The following is a 15,955-nucleotide window of genomic DNA, read 5'->3' on the forward strand; positions in this document are numbered from 1 at the left end:
ACCCCTTGTCCTGGACTTCCCTAACATCGGGAGCAATCTTCCTGCATCTAGCCTGTCCAACCCCTTAAGAATTTTATAAGTTTCTATCAGATCCCCTCTCAATCTCCTAAATTCTAGAGAGTATAAACCAAGTCTATCCAGTCTTTCTTCATAAGACAGTCCTGACATCCCAGGAATCAGTCTGGTGAACCTTCTCTGCACTCCCTCTATGGCAAGAATGTCCTTCCTCAGATTAGGAGACCAAAACTGTACGCAATACTCCAGGTGTGGTCTCACCAAGACCCTGTACAACTGCAGTAGAACCTCCCTGCTCCTAGACTCAAATCCTTTTACTATGAAGAATGTCTTTCCTCAGATTAGGAGACCAAAACTGTACGCAATACTCCAGGTGTGGTCTCACCAAGACCCTGTACAACTGCAGTAGAACCTCCCTGCTCCTAGACTCAAATCCTCTACGGCAAGAATGTCTTTCCTCAGATTAGGAGACCAAGACTGTACGCAATACTCCAGGTGTGGTCTCACCAAGACCCTGTACAACTGCAGTCGAGTCCGTGCCGACCAGCAATCGATCGCCCGTCCACACACACTAGTTATCCCACTCTCTCATCCACTCCCTAGACACTAGGCGGGGGGGGGGGGCGATTTACAGAGGGGGGGGGATCGACCCACGAACACGTCTTTGGGACGTGGGGAGGGAAACCGGAGCGCCCCGGATGAAACCCACGCGGGTCACGGGGTGAGAAAGTCCAGACTCCGCACACACACACACACACACACACACACACACACAGGATGGAACCGGAGGGGTCTCTGGCGCTGTGAGTCAGCACCTCTACCCATTCTCGCCTCCCCCCCCCCCCCCCCCCCCCCGGAGTCTTCCGACCGTTAGTTGCCCAGCAACAGTAGGCGCGGATGTTCGGGAAAGACTCGAGAACGAGAGATAGGCCATCGCAGTCCAGTCGAGCAACAGAGAGGCTTTCATTCCAACGACGTGCCGGTTAAAGCCGATGTGGGGGACACACTTGCGGCCCAACGCGCGGGGTTTCAAATCGGAAGTCGGAAAGGGAGGAGAAGAGGCGTGCAGGAAGGAAAGTGCGGATGTTTCGTTTACGCCGAAGGCGGGCAAACAAAATGGCGGAGTAACTCAGCAGGGACAGGCGGCGCGGCGGCTCTGGGGGGGGAGGGAAAAAGGAACGGGGTGATGTTTCGGGTTGAGACCCTTCTTCAAACTCTGAGGTCAGACTCCGATCTCTGGGTCGAGACCCTTCTTCAGACTCCGAAGTCTTTCGACTTCGGAGTCCGAAGAAGTGTCTCGACCCGTTCCTTTTTGCCTCCACCTGAGCCGCCGCCAGTCGCCGCTAAGTTACTCCGGCACTCTGTGCGTCTAGATTCACCAGGATGTTAGCCAGGGTCGGAGTGACGGGGGTGGGGCTTTTTTCTTTGGAGCGTAGCAGGCCAGGGGAGTCACATTATTGAGGTGAGTTACTAGATCAGATGAAGATGGGATGGGCGTGGATCAAGTGAGAATGCTCACATCTTATCCCCCAAATGGGGTAAAAGATTCTAAAACTAGATACAGGTTTGAGGGTGTGGGGGGGAATTGAAAAGGGCGGTGAGGGGGGGGGGGAGATTCCTTTCAGTCAGTAAGTGGTCCTTATCTGGAAACTGGAGATATTATGGCTATTTTTTTTGGACACGGTGGTGCAGCGGGTAGGGCTGCTGCCGCACAGCGCTGGGTTCGATCCTGACGACGGGTGTGGAGTCAGCACGTTCTCCCTGTGGCTGCGTGGGTTTCCTCCGGGCGCTCCGGTTTCCTCCCGCCCTCCAAAGCTGCACTTTGGGGCCAATTAACCCAGAGTCCCGCACGGGGACCAGGAGGAAACCCACGTGGTCCCAGGATGCGTGGGAAGAAACTGCAGGTGCTGGTTTACTCCGAAGATGATCGCAAGGTGCTGGAGTAACTCAGCGGGACGGGCAGCATCTCTGGAGAGAAGGAATAGGTGACGTTTGAGGTCGAGACCCTTCTTCAGGTGAACTATTCTACATTTTAGAGATCTCCATTCTCTTTTGTCCTGTTTTCACACCTTGCACAACCTTATCTGTAGACTTCCTTATCTATGTACGTCCCACTCCCCTGACATCTGAAACGTCACCCATTCTTTCTCTCCGCAGAAAGGAGATGCTGCCCGTCCCGCTGAGTAACTCTGGCGCTTTGCGTCATCCTTCGCGGGCCACGGGGAGAACGTGCAAACTCCGCACAGATAGCACCCGAGGTCAGGATCGGACGGATCGGACGGGCCCGAGCTGGGACTGTTTCCGTGTGTTCTGCGACTCGGTGAAATCTCCGCCGTAGAAAAAAAAAAGACGTCTCCGCCCCGCGGCGGTTAGGAGGAGTCTTCGGCCGCCATCTCCTCGGGCGGCTCCTGGTCCCAGGCGCCGGCCAGGTGGCTCCAGGCGGAGCGGAGGCTCCCGTCCTCCCTCACCGGGGTCCCGTACTCCGCCCCGGATTCGCCGCCGTCCGCCCCCTTGCCGTCGGCCGAGTCGCCGTTGACTCCGCCGCCGTCGCCGTCGTCGCCGTCGCCATCGTCGTCCTTGCGCCTGCGCGTGCGCACCTCCAGGCAGTTCTGCCCCTTCAGGTGGCGGTGGAGGTGGTCGAGGCGCACGAAGGCCTTGCGGCACTGGCTGCACTCGAAGGGGCGGTCTCCCGTGTGCAGACGCGCGTGGTTCTTCAGGTCGTAGCTGTGCAGGAAGCGGGCGTCGCAGCAGTTGCAGCAGTACGGGCGCTCCCCTGTGTGTTTACGCATGTGGATCTTCAGCTTGTCGTTCCTGCCCAGCGGGGAGAGGGGGGCGAGAGAGTTAGAGAGAGAGTATGGACAACACGCACTAGAAACATAGAAACATAGAAATTAGGTGCAGGAGTAGGCCATTCGGCCCTTCGAGCCTGCACCATTCGCCATTCAATATGATCATGGCTGATCATCCAACTCAGTATCCCGTACCTGCCTTCTCTCATAGAAACATAGAAACATAGAAATTAGGTGCAGGAGTAGAAGCCATTCGACCCTTCGAGCCTGCACCATTCGCCATTCAATATGATCATGGCTGATCATCCAACTCAGTATCCCGTACCTGCCTTCTCTCCATACCCCCTGATCCCCTTTAGCCACAAGGGCCACATCTAACATCTCTCTTTCTATTTTTTTTAATTTCTTTATGTACAACTACTACGGACTGACGCAAAACTGCATTTCGTTGTACTCATAGAAACATAGACAATAGGTGCAGGAGTAGAGGCCATTCGGCCCTTCGAGCCTGCACCAGCACCGCCATTCAATATGATCATGGCTGATCATCCAACTCAGTATCCCGTACCTGCCTTCTCTCCATACCCCCTGATCCCCTTAGCCACAAGGGCCACATCTAACTCCCTCTTAAATATAGCCAATGAACTGTGTGGCCTCAACTACCCTCTGTGGCAGAGAGTTCCACAGATTCACCACTCTCTGTGTGAAAAAAGTTCTTCTCATCTCGGTTTTAAAGGATTTCCCCCTTATCCTTAAGCTGTGACCCCTTGTCCTGGACTTTCCCAACATCGGGAAACAATCTTCCTGCATCTAGCCTGTCCAACCCCTTAAGAATTTTGTAGGTTTCTATAAGATCATCCAACTCAGTATCCCGTACCTGCCTTCTCTCCATACCCCCTGATCCCCTTTAGCCACAAGGGCCACATCTAACATCTCTCTTTCTATTTTTTTTAATTTCTTTATGTACAACTACTACGGACTGACGCAAAAGTGCATTTCGTTGTACTCATAGAAACATAGACAATTGGTGCAGGAGTAGAGGCCATTCGGCCCTTCGAGCCTGCACCATTCGCCATTCAATATGATCATGGCTGATCATCCAACTCAGTATCCCGTCCCTGCCTTCTCTCCATACCCCCTGATCCCCTTAGCCACAAGGGCCACATCTAACTCCCTCTTAAATATAGCCAATGAACTGTGTGGCCTCAACTACCCCCTGTGGCAGAGAGTTCCAGAGATTCACCACTCTCTGTGTGAAAAAAGTTCTTCTCATCTCGGTTTTAAAGGATTTCCCCTTATCCTTAAGCTGTGACCCCTTGTCCTGGACTTCCCTAACATCGGGAACAATCTTCCTGCATCTAGCCTGTCCAACCCCTTAAGAATTTTGTAGGTTTCTATAAGATCATCCAACTCAGTATCCCGTACCTGCCTTCTCTCCATACCCCCTGATCCCCTTTAGCCACAAGGGCCACATCTAACATCTCTCTTTCTATTTTTTTTAATTTCTCTATGTACAACTACTACGGACTGACGCAAAACTGCATTTCGTTGTACTCATAGAAACATAGACAATAGGTGCAGGAGTAGAGGCCATTCGGCCCTTCGAGCCTGCACCATTTGCCATTCAATATGATCATGGCTGATCATCCAACTCAGTATCCCGTACCTGCCTTCTCTCCATACCCCCTGATCCCCTTTAGCCACAAGGGCCACATCTAACTCCCTCTTAAATATAGCCAATGAACTGTGTGTGGCCTCGACTACCCTTTGCGGCAGAGAGTTCCAGAGATTCACCACTCTCTGTGTGAAAAAAGTTCTTCTCATCTCGGTTTTAAAGGATTCCCCCTTATCCTTAAGCTGTGACCCCTTGTCCTGGACTTCCCCAACATCGGGAACAATCTTCCTGCATCTGGCCTGTCCAACCCCTTAAGAATTTTGGAAGTTTCTATAAGATCCCCTCTCAATCTCCTAAATTCTAGCGAGTATAAACCAAGTCTATCCAGTCTTTCCTCATAAGACAGTCCTGACATCCCAGGACTGAATGGGACCTCAGCACCCCTGAAGCTGTGACCCCTTGGCCTGGACTCCCCCAACATCACTAACCCCCTTCTCCCTCCCCTCCCCTCCCCCCCCCCCACATCCCTTACTGTAATGCTGTCAGTGTGAAAGCAAGGCCATAAAAAAAGGCCTTCGAATGAGATTGAAACTCCTTTTGCCCAAGAGATAACAAGAAAGGGGGCTAGCCAAGAAGCAACTATCATTTATCAAGTGTGACATTTATACGACCCCCGTGTGCTTGGAGATAGGAGGTGTGTGATCGGAATCAGCTTAAAAATCTTTGAATAGGACATTTCATAGTCCTATACAGGGACACATGACAATAAACTCACTTGAACTTGGATGAAGCAAATTAATACTTTTAAGGTTTATGATATAAAGGTAATGTTAGTCTAACTATGTGATTTATAATAACCATATAACAATTACAGCACGGAAACAGGCCATCTCGACCCTTCTAGTCCGTGCCGAACACATAATCTCCCCTAGTCCCATACACCTGCGCTCAGACCATAACCCTCCATTCCCTTCCCATCCATATAACTATCCAATTTATTTTTAAATGATAAAAACGAACCTGCCTCCACCACCTTCACTGGAAGCTCATTCCACACAGCCACCACTCTCTGAATAAAGAAGTTCCCCCTCATGTTACCCCTAAACTTCAGTCCCTTAATTCTCAAGTCATGTCCCCTTGTTTGAATCTTCCCTACTCTCAGTGGGAAAAGCTTGTCCACGTCAACTCTGTCTATCCCTCTCATCATTTTAAAAACCTCTATCAAGTCCCCCCTTAACCTTCTGCGCTCCAGAGAATAAAGCCCTAACTTATTCAACCTTTCTCTGTAACTTAGTTGCTGAAACCCAGGCAACATTCTAGTAAATCTCCTCTGTACTCTCTCTATTTTGTTGACACCATAATGACACTATCTGGGAAATATATTGTGCGTTAATTAGGATTGTAAACATTAGACCCCTGTGTTTAGATCTGTAGTTTAAGAGGTAACATTCTTCCCCGACTTATAGAGTTTAATGGGAACAATGTCTTTGTTTATATAAATTGAGTGACCACTGTGACATACACATACACAGAGGGAGGGTGAGAGACACACACACACGCAGAGGGAGGGTGAGACACACACACACACACACACACACACACACACACATACACAGAGGGAGGGTGAGACAGACAGACACACACACACACACACACACACAGAGGGAGGGTGAGGCAGACACACACACACAGAGGGAGGGTGAGAGACACACACACGGAGGGAGGGTGAGACACACACACACACACACACACAGAGGGAGGGTGAGACACACACACACACACAGAGGGAGTGTGAGAGACACACACACACAGAGGGAGGGTGAGACACACACACACACACAGAGGGAGGGAGAGACACACACACACACACACACACACACACACACAGACACAGAGGGAGGGAGAGACAGACACACACACACACACAGAGGGAGGGTGAGACACACACACACACACACAGAGACAGACACACAAAGACACACAGACACACACACACACACAGAGGCAGGGTGAGAGACACACACACACACAGAGGGAGGGTGAGACAGACACACACACACACACACAGAGGGAGGGTGAGACAGACAGACACACACACACAGAGGGAGGGTGAGACAGACACACAAAGACACACAGACACACAGAGGGAGGGAGAGACACACACACAGAGGGAGGGTGAGAGACACACACACACAGAGGGAGGGTGAGACAGACACAGACACACAGAGTGAGGGTGAGACAGACACACACACAGACACAGAGGGAGGGTTGGCAGTGGGTACCTGGTGAAGCGGACAGCGCACACCTCGCAGGCGAAGGGCTTCTCCCCGGTGTGTGTGCGCATGTGGCGGGGCAGCTTGCCGGCGCCGTGGATCACCTTGTGGCAGATGGGGCACTCCTGGGGCATCTGCGACTTGCGGCGGCCCCCGGCCCCCCGGCCCCCCGGCTTGTTGTCGGGCGAGGCCGGGCCGGCGGTGGCGGCGGCGGCTCCCAGCGAGGAGAGGAAGGGGAAGGTGAAGGAGGCGGAGAGGGGGTCAAGCTCCCCGTCCCCGTCCCCGTCCCCGTCCCGTCCCGGTCCGCGGGCGACGGGGGCACCAGCATGGGGCGGTAGTCGAGGGGCTGCTCCTCCTCCCGCTCCTCCTGCTGGGGCCTGGAGGCCACTCGGCCCTCCTCCTCCATGCTGTACCCCTGGTCTTGAGCGGGGCTGGCTGGGCTGGCGGGCCGCCTCTGCTGCTGCTTCAGCTGCTTCAGCTGCAGCTTGTGGTTGTTGGAAGTCCTGAGGGGCTGCACGATACGGTACAGGCAGCCGCGGTTGCTGAGGCTGATGCGGGGAGCCTTCTTGGAAGCAACCCTCTTGCGACGTCGGATCTTGGGCATCTCCTGGGCGAGACCCTCACCGTTGGGGTGGTGGTGGAGGTGGTGGTGTTGGTGGTGGAGAGGGGCTGTAGTTGCCGATTCATCTACTAGTTGCAGTTGCTGCTGTTGTTGCTGTTGCTGCTGCTGTTGCTGCTGTTGCAATAGTTGCTGCCCCTCCTGTTGCAACAGCTGCTCCTCCTGCTCCCCCTCCCCGCTGCAGCGCAGGATGTCCAGGCAGGCGTCGGCCACACACTGTATCTCCAGCACCCGTGCAGCCCGCAGCACCTCCCGCATGTTGGCGCCGCTGATGGTCAGCGTGGCGGTGTAGGCGAACTCCAGCAGGGCGGCCAGCACCGGCGGCTGGATGAAGTCCAGCTCGCACACGTTGCGCTGCCCGCTGTAGGGCTTGGAGGTGAACAGCTTGCGGAAGTAGTGGCTGCAGGCGGCCAGCACGGCCCGGTGGGTGCGGTACTCCAGCCCCTGGGTCACGATGGTCACGTCGCACAGCAGGCCCCGGTGCCGCTGGTCGTTCAGGCTGCTCAGCAGGTCGCTACTGTGCTCCGGGAACGGTATCCCGATCAGCTCGTCCTCGCTCGCTCCCATTTTACCTTGAGAGAGACAGAGAGAGAGAGATTCAGATTCAGATTCAGATTCAAATTTAATTGTCATTGTCACAATTACAGAGACAACGAATCTGAATCTGAATCTGAATCTGAATCTGAAACATAGAAATTAGGTGCAGGAGTAGAGGCCCTTCGAGCCTGCACCATTCGCCATTCAATATGATCATGGCTGATCATCCAACTCAGTGGATGACTCCGCGACCTACTCGCCAAACACTCACACTCGGCCCATCAAGGCCATGCTTGCTCCCCCGGTTGGTACATGAGGTCATCAGTAATAGGTTCTTTAGTAACTTGTCAGTTTCTTTGTTGAACAGAATTAGGCCATTCTGCCCATCAACATAGAAACATAGACATAGAAATTAGGTGCAGGAGTAGAGGGCATTCGGCCCTTCGAGCCTGCACCATTCGCCATTCAATATGATCATGGCTGATCATCCAACTCAATATCCCGTACCTGCCTTCTGTAAATATTATTCTTAACAATTGAATTAATTTTTTGATAGAAACATAGAAAGATAGAAATTAGGTGCAGGAGTAGAGGCCATTCGGCCCTTCGAGCCTGCACCAGCACCGCCATTCAATATGATCATGGCTGATCATCCAACTCAGTATCCCATCCCTGCCTTCTCTCCATACCCCCTGATCCCTTTAGCCACAAGGGCCATATCTACTCCCTCTTAAATATAGCCAATGAACTGTGTGGCTTCAACTACCCTCTGTGGCAGAGAGTTCCAGAGATTCACCACTCTCTGTGTGAAAAAAGTTCTTCTCATCTCGGTTTTAAAGGATTTTGCCCCTTATCCTTAAGCTGTGACCCCTTGTCCTGGACTTCCCCAACATCGGGAACAATCTTCCTGCATCTAGCCCGTCCAACCCCTTAAGAATTTTGTAAGTTTCTATAAGATCCCCCCTCAATCTCCTAAATTCTAGAGAGTATAAGCCAAGTCTATCCAGTCTTTCTTCATAAGACAGTCCTGACACCCCAGGAATCAGTCTGGTGAACCTTCTCTGCACTCCCTCTATGGCAATAATGTCCTTCCTCAGATTTGGAGACCAAAACTGTACGCAATACTCCAGGTGTGGTCTCACCAAGACCCTGTACAACTGCAGTAGAACCTCCCTGCTCCTATACTCAAATCCTTTTGCAATGAAAGCTAACATACCCTTCACTTTCTTTACTGCCTGCTGCACCTGCATGCGTACCTTCAAAGACTGGTGTACCATGACACCATTACACCGGCAGAAAATGCTGCAAATAATAATAATAATAATAATATTTGGAAAGTGGTGAAATCATTGGACAAAGTCAGCATGGATTTACGAAAGGTAAATCATGTCTGACGAATCTTATAGAATTTTTCGAGGATGTAACTAGTAGCGTGGATAGGGGAGAACCAGTGGATGTGGTGTATCTGGACTTTCAGAAGGCTTTCGACAAGGTCCCACATAAGAGATTAGTATACAAACTTAAAGCACACGGCATTGGGGGTTCAGTATTGATGTGGATAGAGAACTGGCTGGCAAACAGGAAGCAACGAGTAGGAGTAAACGGGTCCTTTTCACAATGGCAGGCAGTGACTAGTGGGGTACCGCAAGGCCCAGTGCGGGGACCAGCAGTGACTAGTGGGGTACCGCAAGGCTCAGTGCTGGGACCCCAGCTATTTACAATATATATTAATGATCTGGATGAGGGAATTGAAGGCAATATCTCCAAGTTTGCGGATCACACAAAGCTGGGGGGCAGTGTTAGCTGTGAGGAGGATGCTAGGAGACTGCAAGGTGACTTGGATAGGCTGGGTGAGTGGGCAAATGTTTGGCAGATGCAGTGTAATGTGGATAAATGTGAGGTTATCCATTTTGGTGGCAAAAACGGGAAAGCAGACTATTATCTAAATGGTGGCCGACTAGGAAAAGGGGAGATGCAGCGAGACCTGGGTGTCATGGTACACCAGTCATTGAAAGTAGGCAGGTAAACAAAAAAGCTGGAGAAACTCAGCGGGAGCAGCAGCATCTATGGAGCGAAGGAAATAGGCAACGTTTCGGGCCGAAACCCTTCTTCAGTAGGCATGCAGGTGCAGCAGGCAGTAAAGAAAGCGAATGGTATGTTAGCTTTCATTGCAAAAGGATTTGAGTATAGGAGCAGGGAGGTTCTACTGCAGTTGTACAGGGTCTTGGTGAGACCACACCTGGAGTATTGCGTACAGTTTTGGTCTCCAAATCTGAGGAAGGACATTATTGCCATAGAGGTAGTGCAGAGAAGGTTCACCAGACTGATTCCTGGGATGTCAGGACTGTCTTATGAAGAAAGACTGGATAGACTTGGTTTATACTCTCTAGAATTTAGGAGATTGAGGGGGGATCTTATAGAAACTTACAAAATTCTTAAGGGGTTGGACAGGCTAGATGCAGGAACATTGCTCCCGATGTTGGGGAAGTCCAGGACAAGGGGTCACAGCTTAAGGATAAGGGGGAAATCCTTTAAAACCGAGATGAGAAGAACTTTTTTCACACACAGAGTGGTGAATCTCTGGAACTCTCTGCCACTTAACAATCTTATATGTTTCAATTAGATTTCTTCTCATCCTTCTAAACTCCAGAGTGTACAAGCCCACAGCCGCTCCATTCTCTCAGCATATGACAGTCCCGCCATCCCGGGAATTAACCAGGTCTACCTTTGATTTAAACTAGCATCCGCAGTTCTTCTCTGCACATATTATACGTATATACTATAACACACATTCCCCCTTCTGTCATGGGAGTGACTCTGTGTTAGTTTGCCTGAGGAATTTGCACGATCTCCCTGTTTCCTCCCACATTCCAAGGACCTGGAAGGGTTGATCTGTTGATAGGTTGCTGTAGATTGCCCCCTAGTGTGTGGATGAACGATTTAATCGTGGGGGAGGTTGATGGAATGTGGAGAGATTACAATGGGATTAGTACAAACATGCGTTCTTGAGAAACCGACAAAGGATTCTTCAGATGGCTATTCAGGTCTCCGCCATCAAGGGTTTGGACACGCTAGAGGCAGGAAACATGTTCCCGATGTTTGGGGGAGTCCAGAACCAGGGGCCACACACACACACACAGTTAAAGAATAAGGGGTAAGCCATTTAGAACGGAGATGAGGAAACACTTTTTCACCCAGAGGGTTGTGAGTCCGTGGAATTCTCTGCCTCAGAGGGCGGTGGAGGCCGGTTCTCTGGATGCTTTCAAGAGAGAGCTAGATTTAGCGACTACCCGATCTATTCCTCTCATGATTGTGTACACCTCTATAAGATCACCCCTCTCATCCTCCTGCGCTCCAAGGAATAGAGTCCCAGCCATTTGCCCCAACCTCTGTTAAAGATAGCGGAGTCAGGGGAGAAGGCAGGAACGGGGTACTGATTGGGGATGATCAGCCATGATCACATTGAATGGTGGTGCTGGCTCGAAGGGCTGAATGGCCTCAACTCCTGCACCTGTTGTCTGTTGTCTATTGTCTATTGTCCATCTTTAAAACAATAGCGATATTCGGCCCGAAACGTTGCCTACTCCTGCACCTATTGTGTCTCGTCATCTGCGGCTTCATCAGTTGTACACTCACCAAGTCACAAGGCGGTGGGTGGTGTGTGGGGAGGAACGGCAGATGTCGGATTAAGCCGAAGATAGACACAAAAAAGCGGGAGTAACTCAGCGGGCCAGGCAGCATCTCTGGAGACAAGGAACGGGTGACGTTTCGAGTCGGGACCCTTCGTCACCTATTCCTTCTCTCCAGAGATGCTGCCTGTCCCGCTGAGTTACTCCAGCTTTGTGTGTCTATCATAAGGCAGTAGGTTTGTCCCACACAAGAAGAGATTTAAATACAAATGTAGTGTTCCACTAGGAGAGCCACGGGAGACTTCAGATAGAGACATGGAGTGAGGGTGACCTGACACCAGCCAACATGTCCAATCTACACTAGTCCCACCTGCCTGTGTTTGGCCTGTATACCTCTAATCCATGTACCTGTATAATTGTTCCTTAAACGTTGGGATTCAATTCAATTCAATTCAATTAATGTCATCGCACAAATACAAAATACAAGAAATATTAGTAAACCTGTAAAATTCTTAGAATAATTAGGCAAGGGGTTGGACAGGCTAGATGCAGGAAGATTGTTCCCGACGTTCATGTAAATGGGGAAGTCCAGGACAAGGGGGGTCACAGCTTAAGGATAATGGGGAAATCCTTTTAAAACCGAGATGAGGAGAACTTTTTCCACTTCTAACTCCCTCTTAAATATAGCCAATGAACTGGCCTCAACTACTCTCTGCCACAGAGGGTAGTTGAGGCCAGTTCATTGGCTATATTTAAGAGGGAGTTAGATGTGGCCCTTGTGGCTAAGGGGATCAGAGGGGTATGGAGAGAAGGCAGGAACAGGATACTGAGTTGGATGATCAGCCATGATCATGATTGAATGGCGGTGCAGGTTTGAAGGACCGAATGGCCTCTACTCCTGCACCTATTGTCTATGTTTCTATGAGTACAACGAAATGCAGTTTTGCGTCAGTCCGTAGTAGTTGTACATAAAGAAATTTAAAAAATAGAAAGAGAGAAGATACAGAATAATCAGGAAATACAGAATAATTAAACAATGGGGACGGAGGGACCGGAGAAATCTATCGGCGGGACTCGGAGTTCAGCAGTGTGATAGTGTGGTTGTAGAAGCTGTTCCTCATCCTACTAGTACGTGACCTGAGGCTCCTGTACCGCCTCCCTGATGGGAGGAGGGCAAACAGTCCATGGTTGGGGTGGGAGGGGTCTTTGATGATCTTCCCGGCCCGTCTCAGACACCGTTTTCGGTGGAGGGCATCCATGGCAGGGAGCGGGGCACCGATGATGTGCTGCGCGGTTTTCACCACCCGTTATAGTCCCTGCCTCAACTAACTCGTTCCATGCAGGAAGATTGTTCCCGATGTTGGGGAAGTCCAGGGCAAGGGGTCACAGCTTAAGGATAAGGGGGAAATCCTTTAAAACCGAGATGAGAAGAACTTTTTTCACACAGAGAGTGGTGAATCTCTGGAACTCTCTGCCACAGAAGGTAGTTGAGGCCACAGTTCATTGGCTATATTTAAGAGGGAGTTAGATGTGGCCCTTGTGGCTAAGGGGATCAGGGGGTATGGAGAGAAGGCAGGTACGGGATACTGAGTTGGATGATCAGCCATGATCATATTGAATGGCGAATGCTGCAGGCTCGAAGGGCCGAATGGCCTCTACTCCTGCACCTAATTTCTATGTTTCTATTTCTATGTTTCTATACTAGTATTATTAATATTATTATTATTATTGTTTGTTCTTTTATTTCGGAGTTTTTGTTCTGTTATTTATTATGTTTACATATTGTGTTGTGCTTCAGCAAGGAAGAATTTCATTGATCTATCTGGGACACGTGGCATTAAAACACTCTTGACTGGGGACAATCTACAATGTATGTAGGATGTAATGTTAAAATTGTACAAGGCATTGGTGAGGCCAAATCTGGAGTATGGTGTACAATTTTGGTCACCAAATTATAGGAAGGATGTCAACAAAATAGAGAGAGTACAGAGGAGATTTACTAGAATGTTGCCTGGGTTTCAACAACTAAGTTACAGAGAAAGGTTGAACAAGTTAGGGCTTTATTCTTTGGAGCGCAGAAGGTTAAGGGGGGACCTGATAGAGGTCTTTAAAATGATGAGAGGGATAGACAGAGTTGATGTGGACAAGCTTTTCCCTTTGAGAATAGGGAAGATTCAAACAAGAGGACATGACTTCAGAATTAAGGGACAGAAGTTTAGGGGTAATATGAGGGGGAACTTCTTTACGCAGAGAGTGGTGGCGGTGTGGAATGAGCTCCCAGTGGAAGTGGTGGAGGCAGGTTCATTGGTATCATTTAAAAATAAATTGGATAGGCATATGGATGAGAAGGGAATGGAGGGTTATGGTACGAGTGCAGGCAGGTGGGACTAAGGGGAAAAAAAATTGTTCGGCATGGACTTGTAGGGCCGAGATGGCCTGTTTCCGTGCTGTAATTGTTATATGGTTATATGGTTAATGTCAACATCATTACAAAATTCCCCGACAGGAGTGTGGAGAAGAAGGAATGACCGGGATGAGATATTAGAACAATGGTGTTTCGTCGTGGATTAAAGATTGATAGTTCGAGAGAGAGAAAGACAGAGAGAGAGCGTGAACGTTAATTAAATCGCTCACCTTTTACCTCTGGGACATTCGCTGAGATCCAACTAAGTGATGCAAGCTCAAAGTGTGCCCCCTGCTGGCTCCAATGTTCTCAGCGGGTGGGTTTGGACCATCTGAATCTGGTTCTGTGCGGACTTGACTCCTAGTTTGGGATCAAATTGGAAAATTGTGTTAAAAGTTGGCAATCCTTTGGTCGAATTCCTACACCGACGACGTTCTGAATCATGTTACAACTGACCCCAAATCTTTCCTGGTCCGAGAACACTAATGCAATTATCAAGAAAGCTCATCAGCGCCTCTACTTCCTGAGAAGATTACGGAGAGTCGGTTTGTCAAGGAGGATTAGAAACATAGAAAATAGGTGCAGGAGTAGAGGCCATTCGGCACTTCGAGCCTGCACCACCATTCAATATGATCATTGCTGATCATCCAACTCAGTATCCCATCCCTGCCTTCTCTCCATACCCCCTGATCCCTTTAGAAACATAAGAAATTAAAGGTGCAGGAGTAGAGGCCATTCGGCACTGTGGCGAGCCTGCACCAGATTCACCGCCTGTTGAAAAATATCTTCTCATGGCTGATCATCCAACTCAGTATCCCATCCCTGCCTTCTCTCCATACCCCCTGATCCCTTTAGCCACAAGGGCCACATCTAACTCCCTCTTAAATATAGCCAATGAACTGTGGCCTCAACTACCCTCTGTGGCAGAGAGTTCCAGAAACTCACCACTCTCTGTGTGAAAAAAGTTCTTCTCATGGCTGATCATCCAACTCAGTATCCCGTACCTGCCTTCTCTCCATACCCCCTGATCCCTTTAGCCACAAGGGCTACATCTAACTCCCTCTTAAATATAGCCAATGAACTGTGTGGCCTCAACTACCTGCTGTGGCAGAGAATTCCAGAGACTCACCACTCTCTGTGTGAAAAAAGTTTTTCTCATCTCGGTCCTAAAAGATTCCCCCCCCTTATCCTTAAACTGTGTGGCCCCTAGTTCTGGACTTCCCCAACATCGGGAATAATCTTCCTGCATCTAGCCTGTCCAACCCCTTAAGAATTTTGTAAGTTTCTATAAGATCCCCCCCCTCGATCTTCTGAATTCTAGCGAGTACAAGCCGAGTCTATCCAGTCTTTCTTCATATGAAAGTCCTGACATCCCATATCAAGGCAATAAATTTCTAGCGAGTACAAGCCGATGATACATTCACTGTGATCATGGCTGATTGTCCCCAATCAATAACCAATTTTGCTAGCCCTTGCTGTCTCCTCCCCTTCCTTAACCCTCTAGCTGTCTCCTCCCACCCTCCTATCTGCCCGCCCTTGGGCTCCTCCTCCTCCCCTTTTCCTTCCTTCTCCCCCCCCCACCCCCCATCAGTCTGAAGAAGGGTTTCGGCCTGAAACGTCGCCTATTTCCTTCGCTCCATAGATGCTGCTGCACCCGCTGAGTTTCTCCAGCAATTTTGTGTACCTCCGATTTTCCAGCATCTGCAGTTCCTTCTTGAACAATAATCTCCCCATATAATATAATATGATATAACAATTACAGCACGGAAACAGGCCATCTCGACCCTTCTAGTCCGTGCCGAACACATAATCTCCCCTAGTCCCATATACCTGCGCTCAGACCATAACCCTCCATTCCCTTCCCGTCCATATAACTATCCAATTTATTTTTAAATGATAAAAACGAACCTGCCTCCACCACCTTCACTGGAAGCTCATTCCACACAGCTACCACTCTCTGAGTAAAGAAGTTCCCCCTCATGTTACCCCTAAACTTCAATCCCTTAATTCTCATGTCATGCCCCCTTGTTTGAATCTTCCCTACTCTCAGTGGGAAAAGCTTTTCCACGTCAAC

General features: G+C 49.8%; 1 protein-coding gene across 1 annotated transcript in view; it reads right to left on the reverse strand.

Moving 5' to 3' along the window:
• Positions 1-646: 646 nt before the first annotated feature.
• The window catches only part of LOC129693322 (zinc finger and BTB domain-containing protein 7B-like), a 99,734-nt gene continuing 84,425 nt past the window's right edge, over positions 647-15,955 (reverse strand). The window contains 4 exon segments of the mRNA XM_055630168.1: positions 647-2,826; positions 6,702-6,987; positions 6,990-7,883; positions 14,112-14,241. Of these exon segments, the coding sequence (XP_055486143.1) occupies positions 2,385-2,826; positions 6,702-6,987; positions 6,990-7,878 (1,617 nt within the window). The 5' untranslated portion in view covers positions 7,879-7,883; positions 14,112-14,241 and the 3' untranslated portion in view covers positions 647-2,384.

The sequence above is a fragment of the Leucoraja erinacea genome, unplaced genomic scaffold (genome assembly GCF_028641065.1).
Source record: "Leucoraja erinacea ecotype New England unplaced genomic scaffold, Leri_hhj_1 Leri_262S, whole genome shotgun sequence".
Taxonomy (NCBI): domain Eukaryota; kingdom Metazoa; phylum Chordata; class Chondrichthyes; order Rajiformes; family Rajidae; genus Leucoraja; species Leucoraja erinaceus.